This window comes from Pleurodeles waltl, chromosome 10, assembly GCF_031143425.1.
Source record: "Pleurodeles waltl isolate 20211129_DDA chromosome 10, aPleWal1.hap1.20221129, whole genome shotgun sequence".
Classification (NCBI taxonomy): Eukaryota; Metazoa; Chordata; class Amphibia; order Caudata; family Salamandridae; genus Pleurodeles; species Pleurodeles waltl.
Window position 1 is genome coordinate 851,344,208 of NC_090449.1, and position 19,371 is coordinate 851,363,578.

Consider the following 19,371-nt stretch of genomic DNA (forward strand, 5'->3'; position numbering starts at 1 on the left):
TTTGCAACTTTCTAATTGCGAATCTTTATGATTCACAATTAGGAAGTCGCAAACTGTGATGTTCTGATGTGTCTCAGGCACACTTACTGATTCCCAGTGGGTTGCAAATGGACCTAGCTCATCAATATTCATGAGGGATAGTGGCCTGATGAGGTTAGCAGATCACCATGTCTGTGATTGCTTTTTAAATAAAGCAACTATTTTTTTAAATGTAACCCATTTTCCTTAAGGTAAAACAGGATGCCTTTCAAAAACAAAAATGAAAAGTTTTCTTTAAATTTTTTAAGAGTGCATCCCAGTCCATCAATTTTTTTACCCACCATGCCACCCCAGTTTGGACCCAGCCATATGCAAATCAGCCTCAACCTTGCTCCTCATGGGAACAGTCCAACCCGAACTATCAGGCCAGGTCCTCCCTGTCCCGTAAACAAGCATCCTCTGACCAGTTTCAAGCTATCACCCCTCATCAGCCAGGTTAGCTTGAATCCAGTTTCATAGTGAGCCTAGGACCCACATCTGGGCAAACTTGGTACGCTTAGGGCAACAAATGCAAAAAACAACAAGGTGATGGATGGAATGCTTGAATACATCCATATGCTACTACACTATACACCACTCCACTCGACGGTATTTCAGTGTACACCACTCAACTTCAGTCAACACCACTCCACTTTAGGCCATTCCACTACATGTTATTCCACTCTACGTCACTCCATTTGATGCCTTTCCACTGTATGCAATTCCACTCTACGCCACTCCACTCTATACTATTACACTGTATGTAACTCCACTATATGCCACTACACTCTACACACTTACACTGTACGCACCTCCACTCTACTCCACTCCAGTCTACACCACTTCACTGTTCGCCACTCCACTATAAGCCATTCCACTCTGCACCATTCTACTGTACCCCACTCCAATCTGTGCTATTTTATTGTAAGCCAATCCACAGTACACTACTCTACTCAATGCCACTCTCTTGTATTCCACTTAATTCTACACTATTCTATTGAACACCACTCCACTGTATGCTATTGCACTCTACTCCATCCACTGTTCACTACTCCAGTGTACACCACTCCACTGTTGGCCACTCCACTGTACACTACTACATTCTACACTAATATACTGTACACAACTCAACTCTACTCCAGACCACTCTATACTACTACACCGTACACAACTCTACTCTACATCACTTCAGTGAATGTCACTTCACTGTATACCACTCCACTGTACACTACTGCATTATATGCTATTCCACTCTATGCAATTCCACTCAACACCACTCCACTGTGTCCTATTCTACGTTATGCCACTCCACTGTCTGCTATTCCACTGTGTGCCACTCCTCTAAATTCTTCTCCACTCTATGCCACTCCAGTGTACACAACTTCACTCAATGCCATTCCATTCTATGCTAGTCTACTGGAGGCCACTCCTCTCCATCACTCTGCTGTATGCTATTCCATTCTGCCCCACTCCAATCTATGCCACTCCACTGTATCCTATTCCACTCTGCGCCACTCCATTGTACTTCATTCCACACTACTGCACTGTACACCACTCCACTCTACGCTGGTACACTGTACGCAACTTCAGTCTTCATCACTTTACTGTGTGGTATTCCACTCCACCCCACTACACTGTACACCACTCTGTTCTATGCTGTTCCATTGGACATCACTCCACTGTACCCCTCAATGCTTCATGCTACTACCCTATACGCTGTTACATTATGCTGCTCCACTGTACAACACTCCACTCCACATTACTCCAGTCTACACTGACTCCACTCACACCACTCCACTGTATGCTTCTCCACTAAATGTATTCCACTCTATGCCACTGCAGTACACCACTCTGTTCTATGCTGTTCCATTGGACATCACTCCACTGTACCCCTCAATACTTCATGCTACTACACTATACGCTGTTACATTATGCTGCTCCACTGTACAACACTCCACTCCACATTACTCCAGTCTACACTACTCCACTCACACCACTCCACTGTATGCTTCTCCACTAAATGTATTCCACTCTATGCCACCGCAGTGTAATCTTCTCCACTCTAAGAAACTCTACTACACTCATGCCATTCTACTACATTCTACTCAACCATATCCTTATACATGCCACTGTCCAAATCTGTACTCCATTATATTCCCATATACGTAATTGTACAACACTATACTTCACTCTAAAACTGTTTCCAACAATGTACAACACAGCACTCCACTCTACAGTATGAGACACCACTCCAATTTATACAGTTTCCTTAACTCTGTGCTACACCACTTCAATGTAGGCCAGTCCACTCTACACTATTCCACTCTATGCAACTTCACTTTTCTACACTTCACGGTACGCTATTTCACTATACGTTATTCCACTGTATGATACTCCACGGTTAGACCGGACAGCCTTAGCATGGCCACCCCTAACTTTTTGTCTGCCTGCCTCCCTCCACTTTTTAGATACTGTTTTTGCTGGTTTTAAGACTGTGCGCACTTTACCACTGCACTTTTGTGTCCACAATATTGACATGGGAGACAATCCCCCTATAAAGAACAAAATTTACAGGTTGTCAGATAAGGTGAAGGCTAGCATCAAGGAGGAAGTTGCCAAGATGCTGGCCCTAAGGGTTATTGAGAAGTCCAGCAGTCCCTGGGCCAGCCCTGTGGTGCTGGTACCCAAGGCTGCTGCACCCGGTGCCAAGCCAGAACTCTGGTTCTGTATGGACTACCGGGGTCTCAACTCAGTCACACGGACTGACGCTCACCCCATCCCCCGAGCTGATGAGCTCGTAGACAGACTAGGCGCTGCCTAATTCCTCAGTACTTTTGATCTCACATCAGGGAACTGGCAGATCGCCTTGACTGAGAGGGCGAAAGAGAGATCTGCATTTTCCACACCTGAGGGCCATTACCCTTTGTGGCAACCACCTAGAACACAGACAGAAGTGAGAACCTTCCTAGGTCTCACTCGATACAACTGTAGGTTTGTCAAGGGCTATGGATTCATTGTGACAGCCTTGACAGAACTTACTTCCAAAAAGCAACCTATGTTGGTGAATTGGACAGAAGCTTGTCAGAAAGCCTTCGACTCCTTGAAGGAAGACATGTGCACGGCCCCCATGCTCAAGGCCCCTGACTTCTCCCAGGAATTTATTGTGCCAACAGTCGCTTCAGAGTATGGCATAGGGGCTGTTCTAGCACAGCTAAATGAGGAGGGCCTATACCAACCTGTAGTCTTTATTAGCAGTAGACTATTACCACAGGAACAGAGGTGGAGTGCTATTGAGAGAGAAGCATTTGCTGTGGTCTGGGCACTGAAGAAGCTGAGACCATACATGTTTGGGACTCACTTCCAGGTTCAGAGAGACCACAGGCCCCTCAGATGGGTGAGAATCCTAAACTCTTGAGGTGGTCCATTTCTCTACAGGGGATGGACTTTACGGTGGAGCATCGCCTGGGGATTGACCAATGCTGATGGTCTCTCCAGATACTTCCGCCTTAGTAATGAGAGCTCCCAGGAGGTTGGGTAGCTCTCCCCACTTTCAGCTGGGGGGGGGGGGCACATGTTAGACCTGCCAGCCTTAGGGTGGTCACCCCTAACTTTTTTCCTGCCTCATTCCACTTTTTAGATATTGTTTTTGCTGGTTTTAAGACTCTGCGCACTTTACCACTGCTAACCAGTGCTAAAGTGCATATGCGCTCTCTCTTTAAACCTGATAACATTGGATCATGTCCAATTGGATTATTTAATTTACTTATAAGTCCCTAGTAAAGTGCACTATATCTACCCAGGGCCTGTAGATTAAATGCAACTAGTGGGCCTGCAGCACTGATTGTGCCACCCACTTAAGTAGCTCCTTAACCTTGCCTCAGGCCTGCCATTGCAAGGCCTGTGTGTGCAGTTTCACTGCCAATTTGCTTTGGCATTTAAAAGTACTTGCAAAGCCTAAAACTCATGTTTTTATACATATAGGTCACCCCTAAGGTATACCCCAGGATACCCATAGGGCATGATGCTGTGTAGGCAAAAGGCAGAGCATGTACTTGTGTAGTTTACATGTCCTGGTAGTGTAAAACTTCTAAATTTGTTTTTACACTGCTGTGAGGCCTGCTCCTTTCATAGGCTTACATTGGGGGCTACCCTCATATACAGTTTGAGTGGTAGCTGCTGATCTGAAAGGAGTAGTGAGGTCATATTAAGTATGGCCAGAATGGTGATACAAAATCCTGCTGATTGGTGAAGTTGGATTTAATATTACTATTTTAGAAATGCCACTTTTATAAAGTGAGCATTTCTCTGCACTTAAATCCTTCTGTGCCTTACAATCCACGTCTGGCTGGGTTCAGTTGACAGCTCCCTTGTGCATTCACTCAGACACACCCAAACCACGGGGTACTCAGCCTCACATGCATACATCTGCATTTTTAATGGGTCTTCCTGGGCTAGTAGGGTGGAGGGCCTGACACTTACATGTCAAAGGACTGTAGCCTGCCCTTACACAAATGACTGCCACACCCCCTACTGGGACCCAGGCAGACAGGATTGAACTGAAAGGGGACCTTGTGCACTTCTAAGCCACTCTTTGAAATCTCCCCCATTTCACAGGCACATTTGGGTAGCCTCTGCCCCTAACAACTCAGACACTTCCTGGAGAAGAGAACCTGAACCAGAACCAGCATCCTGCTACGAAGAACTGCCTCGCTGCTAAAAGGACTCACCTGACTGCTTTCTGTGAAGGACTGCTGCCTTGCTGTTGACCTGCTGCCTTGCTTCTCTCTGGCTGTGGTGAGAAGTGCTCTCCAAGGGCTTGGATAGAGCTTGCTTCCTGTTCCCTGAAGTCTCAGGACCAAAAATATTTCATCTCTACCAGAAGGACTCCTTGTGCGGCAAACATCAACGCACAGCCTGCCAGAAATGATGCACAACCTGCATCGCAATGAAGAATTCACCGCACACCAAGCCAGAAAGACACAGCCTGACTTCCAGAGAGGAATCGATGCAACACCTGCCATGCGGTAGCAATTTCCACACAACGCCCACCGGATCGACGCAGCACCTGTGACTTCGTTCTGTCAGCACCATAAATCCACGCATCGTTCCTGGGTCGTCCGAAAACCCTGCAACCCGAAGAGGATCCTCAACCGAGCACCTGAAATCGACGCACAGCATCCCTGCATGAAAACTAAATGACGCATTGCCATGTGCGGCCCAAGAAATCGATGTACACCTCCCTGTTTTCCACACATTTCCTCCTCTGAGGTTCTTTGCGGAGATTTTGAATGCAAACCAGGTACTTTGTGCTTGAAAGAGACATTCATTGCTTTTAAAAGACTAAAGACACTTTATATCATTTTTACAGTGATATTTTCAACCTATACGTATTGCATCTTAATCATTTTGACCTGCATCTTATCAGATAAATATTATATATTTTTCTAAACACTGTGTGGTGTATTTTTGTGGTGCTATATTGTGTTATTGCATGATTTATTGCACAAATACTTTACACATTACCTTCAAAGTTAAGCCTGATTGCTCAGTGCCAAGCTACCAGAGGGTGGGCACAGGATAATTTGGATTGTGTGTGACTTACCCTGACTAGAGTGAGGGTCCTTGCTTGGACAGGGTGTAACCTGACTGCCAACTAAAGACCCAATTTCTAACATCCACCATATGATAATCCACTCTACAAATTTACACTGTGCAACCTCCACTCTACTCCACTCCGCCATTCCACTCTGTGTCATTCACTGTACAATGCTCTCCTCTACTCTATATAACTCCACTCTAAGGAAGTCTACTACACTTTATGGTACTTTACAACACTTTATTCCACTCTGTCCCTGTACATTCCAACACTATATTCCACTCTATGCATGTACACTCCATTTTGCAACACTCTATTACAGTGGGCAACATTTTTCTATGCTCTATAACACAGCACTACTGTATGAGACCGTACTCCAATTTATAGCACTTTACTACCTATGCAATGCCACTATACTTCACTCCATGCCACTCTACTCTATGACACACCAATACACTCTGTCATACTTTTACTCCACACTGTTACACTACTCCACTTGACTCTACTCCACATTATGAGACTTTACCTCACTCTTTGTACTGTACAACAATTCACCCTACACCGGCCTACTTTTTGACACACTAATGTACTCTATGCAAATCCACTCTACAAAATTCTACCATACTGTCTGCCACTCTACTCTACTGTAGTCTACTGTACTTTCTAATTACAATACTGTTAGACATGCTACTACACTCTACTGTCCAAAATGGTACTCCAATTTATGACACTTTACTTAACTGTGGTTACGCCACTCCACTCTAGTGCACTCTACACCACTCCACTCTATGACACTTTACTCACATCTGGGCTACCCCACTCCAATACACGCCACTACCCTGTACTCCATTCTACTACACTATATCCTATCAGCATACTCTAAACTACTACTGTACCACACTCAGCTCTACACTACTCTATTATCTGACATGCTACTCCACTGCATGTACCTCCTATCTTCATCACTGTACTACACTCTATGACACTCTACTTTACTCCATGTCCATCCACGCTACACCAATGTACTACTGTATAGGACCCTCAACAAAACGCCATTCTACTCCTTTCTACAATACACCACTGCACTGTGTGACTCAGCACTTCACTCTATGACACTCTCCTCAACTGTACCCTACAACACTCTGCTTGATGATTCTTCATTCTACAGTACGCTACTTCATCCTTCTCCACTGTAAAATACTCTACTGGATTCTATGACAGTCTACAACACCATCCTTTACTGTATAACACTACAGTCCACTGTACAACTCACCACTCCACTCTACAATATTTGACTCCACTATATGAGACACCATGTCATTACACTATGTAACGCTTTACTACACTGTACAATACCCAACTCCACTGTACTCTACACCACTGTTTTCTACTATACAATACTCCACTCTACAACAATGGGCTTTACAAGACTATCCACCACTGTCCTGGATGACACTACATAACGACACTCCACTCAGCGACAGTAGACTCGATTTGAAACACCATTTTATTACAAATTTAAAAACAAACATTGGATTTCAATAAAAAAAACAAAGGGTAATGCTTAATTATAATTATACAAACCAAATTGAAACTACACAAACTTTAGAAGTTCTAAAGTTATAGTTATAACTTTAATTCACAATTTATCCACCAGCGTCAACTTATTATAAGTAGCGCACCTCCATGCACACTCTTTTCAGCTTGCTAACTAGACAACACTAACGTGCCACCCTACCATGCACTCTGTTCTCACAAATAATGACACACCACTGTAGGGCACTACACTGTAGGAGACTCTCCAGCACTCTACTGCGTGACATTTTGTCACTACACTCTACAACACCCTTCTACACTCTACTCTGTGACGCTACACTTCCCCTCACTCCATTTCATGACACTTCAGCCAACAACACTACTAGGTGGCAATACAGTCCCAGCTGTAGAGCAAAAGCTCCAGCCTAGGAAATGCATTTTAAAAATATTGTAAGGTCATGGTTTCAGTAACCAAGGAGACCTATGTTTTTTTCCTAGTGTTGCTGGGGGATGCAGAAGTCTCTAGAGCAGCCCACAGCATTAAAAAACGCAGATGATGTCCCTGATCCTTCTAGGGACATTACTAAAAATAAAATATATGTAAATAGCTCTCCCAGGGCAATTTGGGGTGCTCCTTGAAGGAGCAGTGAATAATAAATTAGATTCTGTGACCGGCCATTTATTATTCACTTTTTGTGTTTTTTAAAATTGTTTTATGGGTGTCTTGGTCTCTAGCTCTAGCTATTAGCAGTTATTCCGTCCGAGCTCGCTGGCAGGAAAATAGATGGTGTCTATGGGGTTGGGGCCCTCAGGACACTGAGCTAGCCCCAGGGGTCCCCAATGCCATAGCATGGCTCAGAGAGTGGGGCCGTGCAGCCCCACTCCCTCCTATTGAAATTACCAGCCCCAAGTAATGGGGACCCTGGTGCCATTCTATTGCTTGTGCGGCCCCTTTCCATTTAATTAACTTATTGGCTTCGGGGTATAGGTCCCCTTGGCCTCCTGGATGCTAAGGGACAGGGGAGCTGCATAGCCCCCTCCCCTTTACCTAAGTTATCAGCCCCAGAGGATCTGGTCCCTGGGGCCTCGAGCAGGCATGGACATGGAACTGCATGCCCCCTGAAAAAATACCTCACACCTCTCCCCCAGTCCTGGCCTTCTGGGAGGGCCCTTTAATAGAAGTAAGTGAGAGCCAATGCTTTTGTTATAAATGTTACTGCAGATTCACAGAACCTCTTGAGATTTGCAGCAAAATTAAAGTAAAACAAGACTTTTGCCCCCCCGTTGAGGTCCCTCTGGGACCTCACCACCAGACCTAGAGGGTCAGGATACATTCCCAAGTCCTAATATGGTTACTTCCACTTCCTTTTTGAGGTGATGGCCAATCAGATCTTCAGTTGAGATCTGTCAGCTCCACGAATCCTCTGAGGAGTGATATATGTAATTTTTTTGAACCTTAATTTTTCTAACACTACTAAACAAATTTACACCAAACACATAAGACATTCTTTCTGAGCCAATATCTAGCTCTCTGCCAAATTTGGTGTACATCCGTTCAGCAGTTTGGGCTGTAGCTGTGTCTAAAATTCCTATGGAAAAATGAATGGGGAAAACACGTTTTGGGACCCCCCTTTATTTTCTCAGCCCCCATTTTTTGGATCACCGCTAAACTTTCCATGCACAAACTAGTCTAAAAGTAGCACTTGGATAGTTTTCTGGAGATACGTCAAACGTCACTAAAGTTATTATCAACAGAAAAAAGGCATTTCTTGTGGAAACAGTCCTATAAATATCTACCTAGTGGAGACCACCACTAGTTAATATAAACACCTATAAGGTGTTTCTCTTCATCATGCACAATGTTCTAACACCTTTGCGAAGAAAATGTTACCCTGCATATGGCTAGGAGTCTAGTGAAGGTTGCCTTCATTAAGATTCATATAGTTTCCATCCAACAATGAAATTAATATTAATCAGGTGGTGCCCCAGAGACGCATATTGCATTTGCCATCTATGAGATCAATGATTGTTACTGTTACGGTGAAACATTTTTCTAGCACATGAATGTATGAAACATATTGTTTTTTTGGTTATTGAAATAGTTCTAACTATCCACTCTGGTATACAGAGTATCCACTTAGCTAGACCTCCAGCAATATGCTATAAAGTTGTTCACTTACTGTCTAACAACCACAAAGGCAAATGTAGAAATCAGCTGTGTCTGAATAGATCCTATACGTTGGTTCTGCTAGAGAGTAAATCTGACAATTGTGTGCATCTGCTATACACTGCATCATGTGAAAGTCACATTCTGTAGTGATGCTCTGTCCTGTTGTTTGCTCCTTTGAGTAACTCATCATACAGTAATGTGTAACATTATTTAGGTGCTATACAAATATTTCAAGTCATCACAAAGAAACATTTACCATTATTTAAATCTTATGCATATAATTATACTCATCACAACAAATTGTAGCATTGTGTTGGGGCTATTAATATAATTCAACCCATCATAAAATAATGTGTGTGACAATAAAAAAAGGATAATTTGGAAAATCCTGCCAGTAGTTAAACTTTTCAAAACGCCAGAGATGAAAAAATGCTTTAACATCAAGTTGACACTGAGGCACTTTTTCCTCCATAAAACTTGACAAAGGATACTAAAAAACTAATTAATTTGCTCTCCATGGCCATTGAGCTCTAGAATAAATCAACAGAAATGCCCTTCTTCCAACATGTTTGGCAAATCATCTCACTTTGTGAATAAAGTAGGACCATATAACTCCAAGAAGAGTTTGGAGGTAACAACTGAGGAGTACAATATAGTTCCTAGACTTACACAGAAGTGACCATTTTTAAATTATTTAATGACAGCGTTCAATTTTACTATTTCTCTGTCAAAATCTGTATGTGTTTTAGTGTTATGAAGTGCCTGGTAATGGCAAGTTCTGCTAACAATACTTGGAAAAAGGTGAAATGTTAGAAATTGGATCTCTAGTTGGCAGAGGTATGCACCCTGTCCAGGTAGGGACCACAATCCTAATCAGGGGAAGTCACAACACAACCTAACTTATCCTGTGCTCACCCTCTGGTAGCTTGGCACAGATCAGACAGGCTTAACTTAGAAGGCAATGTGTAAAGTAATTGTGTAATACCCCATACAGTAACACAGTGAAAACACCACAAAAAGACTTCACGCCAGGTTAGAAAAGTAGTTTATAATTTTATAAATAAAACAAGACCAAGATGGTAAAAACCCAATACAAAGATCCTGGGAAATGCAAATGTAAAGATTTTGGTGAAAATAGCACATAGAAGTGCAAAGCGTCAACTGTGGTTATCTGGTTGAGCTGGACTGGGACAAAGTCACAAGTTCAGGTTGACCTCGATGGGGTGTGGGACAGCTACAGGGACCCACTTGGCACACTGAACACAATACCTTACACCCTAGTGCGAAGTCTGTGTGGCGTTTCTTTGCACGGCTTTGTGTCGTCGGACGTCAGTGCCAAAACAATGTGCAGCAAAGCTTTGCAAGGCTTGAAGTCTCTTTGCATCAATCATGGGGAGTTGTGTGATTAGGTTTTGTCGGTGTTGCCGTCGCTGTGTTTCGGTTCAGATGGGCTGGCAGCCGTGTGGCGAGGATTTACAAGGCTTCATGTTGCTTTGCGGAAATTCTGATGAACAGCACAGAATGTAGAGCACACTAGGCCCACTTCCAAGGCAGGGGAGACTCACAGCTTGTAGAGTCTAGGTGCAGATGGTTCCAGTCTTTGATGTCCCTTAGACTTGGGAACAGGAGGCAAGCTAACAAGCCCTTGGAGCTCACTTGTGTTGGGAAGGCAGAGTCCTTCCAGCAGAGTCAGGGAGCAGCGGGCAGCAGGGCAACAAGCAGAAAAGCAGTCCAGCTGAGTCCCTTGAGCAGCCCAGCAATCCTTCCCACATAGTCTAGTTGTAGTGTCTGATTTAGGGGGTCAGAGACCCAGTACTTATACCCACATGTGCCTTTGAAGTTGGAAAGACTTCAAAGACTGGTTTTAAATGCACCAGTTTTCCTTTCAGTTCAGTCCTGTCTGCCGGGAGATCTGTGGGGGGTTATCATTACCTTGTGTGGGGTCAGATCTCTCCCCTTTGAAGTGTAGGTGAGAACTTCCTGCCCGGGAAGACCCTTCAGTACGCAGATGACTGTAGACGCAGCTGAGTGTCCTGTGTTTATGGCAGGCTAGATGGAATGCACAAGGAGATCTGTCACCCACCACAGGCCAGACATGGATTGAAAACAGCCTGTAAGGCACAGAGAGCAGTAAGAGCAGAGAAATGCCTACTTTCTGAAAGAGGCATTTCTAAAACAGTAATGTTATATCCATATTTACCAGTAAGCTGGTTTTCTTACTACCACTCCAAAAATACCAAACATGACAGTGCTACTCCTTTCAGATCAAAAATTACCACGTAATAGTATATAGGGGAATTCCCAATGCTGACAAATGAGAGGAGCAGGCTTCACAATAGTGAAAAATGGCTTCAAGGGTTTTTCACTACAAGGACATGTAAAACTTACAAGCATATGTCCCGCCTTTTAAATGCAGTGCACCCCGCCCTGTGGGTCATATAGGGCCTACCTTAGGGGTGACATATGAAATAAAAGGGGAGTTTAATGCTTGGCAAAGAGCTTTAAATACCAAATCTATGTGGCAGTAAAACTGCACACACAGGCCTTGCGATGGCAGGCCTGAAGCGTGGTTAAGGGGCTACTTAGATGGGTGGCACAATCAGTGCTGCAGGCCCACTAGTAGAATTTAATTTACAGGCCCTTGGCACATATAGTGAAGTTTACTAGGGACTTATAGGTAAATTAAATATGCCATTTGGGTAGGAGCCAATGTTACCATGTTTAGGGGAGAGAGCACAAGCATTTTAGTACTGATCAACAGTGTTAAAAGTGTTCAGAGCCCTAAAATCAGCAAAAATTACATCAGAAATATGGCGAGAGGCAGGGAAAAAGTTAGGGGAAGACCACCCTAAGTCTGTCAGGTCTAACATGAAACTAGAGCTGTTTGGTATCCTACAGTGGTCAAATTGATGTGTGTAACACAGCATGAGTGTGACATAAAACTGACTCCAGATATAAGGGAGTTAAACTATTTCTCTATTATGTACAAAGTATCAATTTCCTTTTGGCAGAATGTAAAGTACTATCAGAAATAATGTGTGACACAGGAGGAAAGCAAAAAAGAAAAGGAAAGGCAGCACACTATTGTCATGCGTCACATACATAATACACACATACATATATACATCAAGAACAATTGCAAATTAGTGTGGCATAAGAGTAATTCAAGATCACATTGATTAATGCAGTTAATGAAAGAGATGAGTTGATGTTTCTTTTCTATTGAAATAACTGTAGTTTCAATTTCATATCAGGATAATTATAACTCTTCTATTTAAACATATTTCTTTGCTTCCAAGCTCTGTGTGGTGGGATTGTCAATGCAACCAACATGCCACAGTCCACAGCATCTCCTTTTTTTCCAAATGCATATCCACCATTCACTAGCTGCTTGTGGATCATCGATGCTCCTCCCCAAGAGCAGGTCAAGCTGGTGGTTCAGACATTCCAACAGCACCAGAATCAGTCCTGTTCTCAGAACTACCTGGAAATGAGTGACTCACCTGTGGTAAGTGTCCTTGATAGGTTAATTACATTGTTTAAACTAGAGCCAGCTTCTGAGAGCTATCTTCATAGACAATATATGTGTATTTGTAAAGATGTCCTGAGCTGTGTCAACTGGAACCGAGCCTCAGCATCGTGTTTTTGTGTTTGTTACTGGGATACTCCACCCTTTGCGCTGAGGCCGCCCTGCAGGGTTGTGTGCCCCTGATGGAGAATTTTGACTGTCTTGTATATGCATCTACAGGGGCCCGACTCGCTGACCTCTCTTTCAAACAGTTTTGGACTTCCTTGTGTTCGTTATTACTTTAATGGCAGCAGCTTTGACGAAACGGTGCTACAAATATACGAACTACATTATGAAACATGTGGCTTTGTCTCAGCACTGCGAATTTGGTTACAAGCACTGTCATTATGGATATAAACATCAGCTGTGGAGTTTTTTCAACGCTATTTCAGCCTGATTATGACACAACTCTGCAATAAGATAGGAAGAACTTGAACAGTGCATTATGGTAAATGTATGCTGTGATGTGCAAGTCACGTGCTATGTGACTTAAAAGCACCTGATCTGTGAGCATTTTCCAACCACCTACCTATGATTAAGACATTTAGTCGAAACGCGTCAGGATTTGGGTGGTGCTGCCGTTTTAAAATAAAATTGAACCCTGGGAGTCAACTGGAACCGAGCCTCAGCATCGTGTTTTTGTGTTTGTTACTGGGATACTCCACCCTTTGCGCTGAGGCCGCCCTGCAGGGTTGTGTGCCCCTGATGGAGAATTTTGACTGTCTTGTATATATATATATATATATACATATATATATATATATCTGCTCTGCAGTGGAATACATAAGCAATTACTTTCAAGGTACATTGTGGGCCAAGTAGGACAATACAGAGTATTTAAACTACAAAATATATTAGCTACAAAAAGCACGTGATACTTAGCACCCATAAAAAAAGAAAATGTATTCAGCAATGCGTTTCAACCAGCAGGTCTTCGTCACGGCCACATTACATTAGTAATGTGGCCGTGACGAAGACCTGTTGGTTGAAACACGTTGATCGTGGTTTTATCAGGTCTTTCTACAATTTCTATTCTTAGTCAAAATGCTTTTATAGGTGTGGGGCACCGTTGATCTGTATTGTGGCTGTGACGAAGACCTATTTGTTGATACACGTTGCGGTAACAAATGACTAAACTTTGATTCATTTATATGTGGCCCGTCGTTGTGTTTTTGCACCCGCTCCCATTTCGGTGAAGTGGCTGGGAGTTACGGGACACTGTGTTTGTTGTGGATATAAATATATATGTTTGGTGGCATGTGTAGCTGCAGATACACATGCTGTGCATTATACCTCTGCCATCTAGTGTTGGACTCGGAGTGTTACAAGTTGTTTTTCTTTGAAGAAGTGTTTTTGAGTCACAAGATTGAGTGACTCCTCCTCTTCGGTTCCATTGCGCATGGGCATTGACTCCATGTTAGATTGTTTTCTTTCCGCCGTCGGGTTCGGACGTGTTTCCTCTCACTCCGAAATTTCAAATCAGAAAACTTTGAAAACGCTTTATTTTTGCTGGTATTGTATCGATCGGGTTTACATCTTCCATTGTCACATCGGTACCGTTGGAGAAGACAAGTCTACTCGCCCTTCGGGGTGCGCGCCCAACTCAGGCCTAGCCCGGCCAACCGCGTGGAAGCCTCATGGATCGGACTCCATTCTGGTTCTGTCCTCGGTGCCATGTGAAATATCCTTATACAGACCAACATCTCACCTGTAATCTTTGCCTTTCCCCAGATCATCGGGAAGAAAATTGTGAGGCCTGTCGATCCTCCGTTCCAAAAAGACTCTTCGAGACAGGAGGGCACGAAGACTCGAGATGGCGTCCAGAAGCACCAAACATCTTGACGTGGAGGAGGAAGAAATCATGCAGACAGCAGTGTCTGTTCGATGTTCCGACTCCGAACAGGAATCTGAGAAAGACTGACCGGTTACAGCAGGACAACATGTGACTACGCCTGCCCCTGTACCATCAGAAAGACAAAAACATAAGGCTTTGGGTACGCCACTGCCGGAAGGCCATGGCTCGGCCCGAAAAAAGACTACAGGTGACCAAACTACCAGTTCGGCACCTAAAAAGGCCACTCCTCCAAAACCATCGGAGGCAATAAAAAGCTCTGTGTCCGACTCGAGCAAACACCATTTTTCAGAGTTGAAAATTCAGAAATCCCTTTCAGAGCCAAGAACATCCACTGCACCATCTTTTTCGATCCCAAAAAAGCCGGCTTAAGAGCTGAAAAGGGCAGGTTACACAGAGGAACATGGACTTTCAAAGAGACTAAAAGAAAGCAACAAAACCTCTGAAGAGGAGTCTCAAGTACAGCCAATACTTGAAGTAATGGAAAAAAGGCAAGCCAGAATTCATATCCACAAAGAAACAGGCAGAATCCTAACAGCACCTACTCTAAAACCGAAGAGAAAGTTAGCCTTTGAGGAGGAATTGGACACTATGCAGCCTCAGCTAAAGTGCCAAAGCTGAAGGAGAAACCACCACCTCCTCAATGTTCTCTTCCTCATTCTCCTCCTCACTCTCCACGCCTGCATACCTCTCCTTCTACCAGTCCTACACCAGTGCAATCACCAACACACTCTTTTGACTCACAACAGGACAAAGTAGATCCATGGGATCTTTATGATCCAGATCCCATTCCTAGCAATGACCCAGACAGCTATCCCTCTAAGCCTTCACCACCTGAGGATAGCACTGTGTACAATCGGGTTTTATCCAGGGCTGCAGCATACCATGGGGTCACCATGCACACTGAACCATTAGAAGAGGATTTTTTGTTTAATACCCTATCCTCCACACATTCCAAATATCAGTGCCTCCCCAGGCTCCCAGGCATGTTAAAACATGCTGATCAAATATTTAATGAGCCAGTTAAGGCACGTATAATTACACCTAGGATAGAGAAAAAGTACAAACCACCTCCCTCTGATCCTGATTACATGACACAAGTTCCTCCAGATTCAGTAGTAGTCAGCGCTGCCTGAAAAAGAGCAAACTCCCAGCCGACAAAGAAAGCAGAAAGTTTGATGCAGCAGGGAAGAGAGTTGCCTCCCAAGCACCGAATCAGTGGAGGATAGCTAACTCACAAGCACTGTTAGCTAGATACGACAGGCCCCATTGAGATGAGATGCAAGACATAATTCAGCATCACCCAAAGAACATCAGAAGAGGGCACAACAAGTAGTGGAGGAAGGGCAAGCCATTACAAATAATCAAATTTGATCTGCCCTAGACACATCAGACACCGCTGCTAGAAGTGTCAACACTGCAGTAACAATACGAAGGCATGCATGGCTCAGGTCCTTGGGTTTTAAACCTGAAATACAGCAAGCAGTGTTAAATATGCCATTCAATAAGAAACAACTTTTTGGCCCAGAAGTTGACATAGCCATTGAGAAATTACGCAAAGATTCAGACACCGCAAAAGCAATGGGTGCACTATACTCCACATCATACAGGGGATCCTTTTGGAAACCTCAGTTTAGAGGTGGATTTAGAACACAAACAGCAGAGGCATCCACATCACAGGCAAAACCAACCTACCAACCACAATACCAATGAGGTGGTTTTAGGAGCACATACAGGGGCCAGTTTCCCAGAAATAGAGGGACATTTCAAACCTCTAAGCAAACTCCACAGCACCCTCAGCAGTGACTTGTCTCATCCCCTTCTACTTCACACCTCTCCTGTGGGGGGAAGACTGCAACAGTTCCACGCAAATTGGCAAAACCTTACCACAGACAATTGGGTACTATCAATTATCCGCAATGGCCATTGCCTAGAATTGATACAAACTCCCCCAATCATTCCACCAAAGTCACACAAACTATCCACCGAACACATCAATCTGTTACAGGAAGAAGTCAAATCTCTATTACTCAAACAAGCAATAGAACCCGTACCACAAGCTCAAACAGGGACAGGAGTTTATTCACTATATTTCCTGATTCCCCAAAAAAGATGGCACCCTCAGACCAATGTGAGATCTCAGGACCCTCAATCTTTACATCCTGTCAAAACATTTTCACATGGTAACTCTTCAAGATGTTATCCCACTACTCCAAAAACAGGATTTCATGGCAACATTAGACCTCAAGGATACGTATTTCCATATACCCATCCACCCTGCGCACAGAACATATCTCAGGTTTGTCATTCGAGGAAATCACTATCAGTTCAAAGTGTTACCGTTTGGAATAACAACAGCTCCATGGGTATTCACAAAGTGCCTAGCAGTAGTCGCAGCTTACCTAAGAAGACAACGTATACATGTCTTTCCATATCTAGACGATTGGCTAATAAAATCAAACAGTCATATGCAGGCCAAAACCATACGGATTATGTAATACAAACCTTGCACACGCTAGAATTCTCAATAAATTACAAAAAGTCACATCTACAACCGGCACAAATACAACTGTATTTGGGTGCAATACTAAATACTCAAAAGGCACTCGCATGTCCAAATACGCAAAGAATACAAGCTTTCCAAAATATAGTCACACAGATACAAACAAATCAACAGTACACTGTCATATTTGTAATGAAGATTTTAGAGATGATGGCATCATGTATTGCAATTGTTCCACACGCAAGACACGAAAAATATGCAGCCCTTACAAAGTGCCTTGCACAAAAAAGGTCACAGGCACACGGTCAACTACAAGATCTAGTGTTGATAGACTGCCAAACATGCATGTCCCTTCAGTGGTAGAATTCCACAAATCCAAGCAAAGGGCGGCCATTTCAAGACCCTGTGCCTCAGACCATAATTACAATAGATGCATCAATGATTGGTTGGGGAGCTCACCTCAACAATCACAACATTCAAGGACAATGGGATGCCAAACACAAACAGCTACAAATAAATCACTTAGAGTTGTTAGCTGTCGTCCTAGCACTCAAAGCTTTTCAACCTCTTCTCACATAGAAGAATGTCCTGATCAAAACAGACATCATGACAACCATGTATTACCTAAACAAACAAGGAGGGACACATTCGTCCCAATTCTCCCTTCTAGCCCAAAACATTTGGAAATGGACAATCCACAACCAAATTCACCTGTTACCACAATACATTCCAGGGATACACAACCAATTGGCCGATATTCTCAGCAGAAATCATCAACAAACACACGGATGGGAGATTCACCCTCAAGTACTTCAAAAATACTTTCAACAATGGGGAACTCCAAACATAGATCTGTTCGCCACAAGCGAAAACGCAAAATGCCAAAACTTCACATCCAGACACCCACATCCCCTATCCAAGGACAATGCTAGATGAATCAATTGGTCAGGAATATTTGCTTACGCTTTTGCCCCTCTCGCACTCATTCCGTTTATGGTCAACAAATTGCGTCAAAACTCACTCAATATGATACTCATAGCACCAACATGGGCCCATCAACCGTGGTACACAACATTGTTAGACCTGTCAGTAGTACCACACTCCAAACTCCCAGACAGACCAGACCTGTTGACACAAAACAAAGGACAAATCAGGCACCCAAATCCCAAAACACTAAATCTAGCGATTTGGCACCTGAGGTCGTAGAGTTTGGATATTTACAACTACCATCAGAATGTATGGAGGTTATTAAACAAGCAAGAAAACCTACTACTAGACAGTGCTATGCTAAAAAATGGAAAAGATTTGTATACTACTGTCAATATAAAGAGATTGCCCCTCTTACAGCATCAGTACAAGTGCTATTTACTTCATTTACAAAAATCTAATTTAGCATTCTCTTCCATAAAGATACATCTTACTGCAATTTCAGCATATTTACAAAATATACAGCACTGCTCCTTATTTAGAGTTCCTGTTATTAAAGCTTTCATGGAAGGCTTAAAATGCATCATTCCACCCAGGACACCCCCATTTCCTTCTTGAAATTTAAACATAGTGCTTACACGACTTATGGGCCCACCATTTGAACCTATGCACTCTTGTTAAATGCAATTCTTAACATGGAAGGTTGCCTTCCTAGTCGCAATTACTTATTTACGAAGAGTACGTGAAATCCAAGCCTTCACTACTGAAGAACCGTTCTCCCAAGTACACAAACATAAGGTTGTTCTAAGAACAAATCCCAAATTTTTACCAAAAGTTTTCTCGCCTTTCATATAAATCAAACAGTGGAAATACGAGTCTTCTTCCCACAGCCAGATTCTGTGGCAGAAATAGCTCGACATGCATTAGACATTAAAAGAGCTCTAATGTACTACATAGACTGAACAAAACTATTCAGAAAAACTAAACAACTGTTTGTAGCTTTCCAAAAACCTCATGCAGGTAACCCCATTTCAAAACAAGGGTTGGCAAGATGGATTGTAAAATGCATCCAAACATGCTACATTAAAGCTAAAAGACAACTCTTAGTTACTCCTAAAGCACATTCTAGAAGGACAAAAGGTGCTACAATGTTTTTTTAGGAAATATACCAATGGCTGAAATATGTAAAGCAGCTACGTGG

General features: G+C 43.2%; 1 protein-coding gene across 1 annotated transcript in view; it reads left to right on the forward strand.

The window, feature by feature from the left end:
• CUBN (cubilin) overlaps positions 1-19,371 on the forward strand; it is a 1,111,275-nt gene that overhangs the window by 1,020,422 nt on the left and 71,482 nt on the right. The window contains exon 62 of the mRNA XM_069211549.1: positions 12,620-12,828. Within this exon, the coding sequence (XP_069067650.1) occupies positions 12,620-12,828 (209 nt within the window). The remainder of the gene's footprint in view (positions 1-12,619; positions 12,829-19,371) is intronic.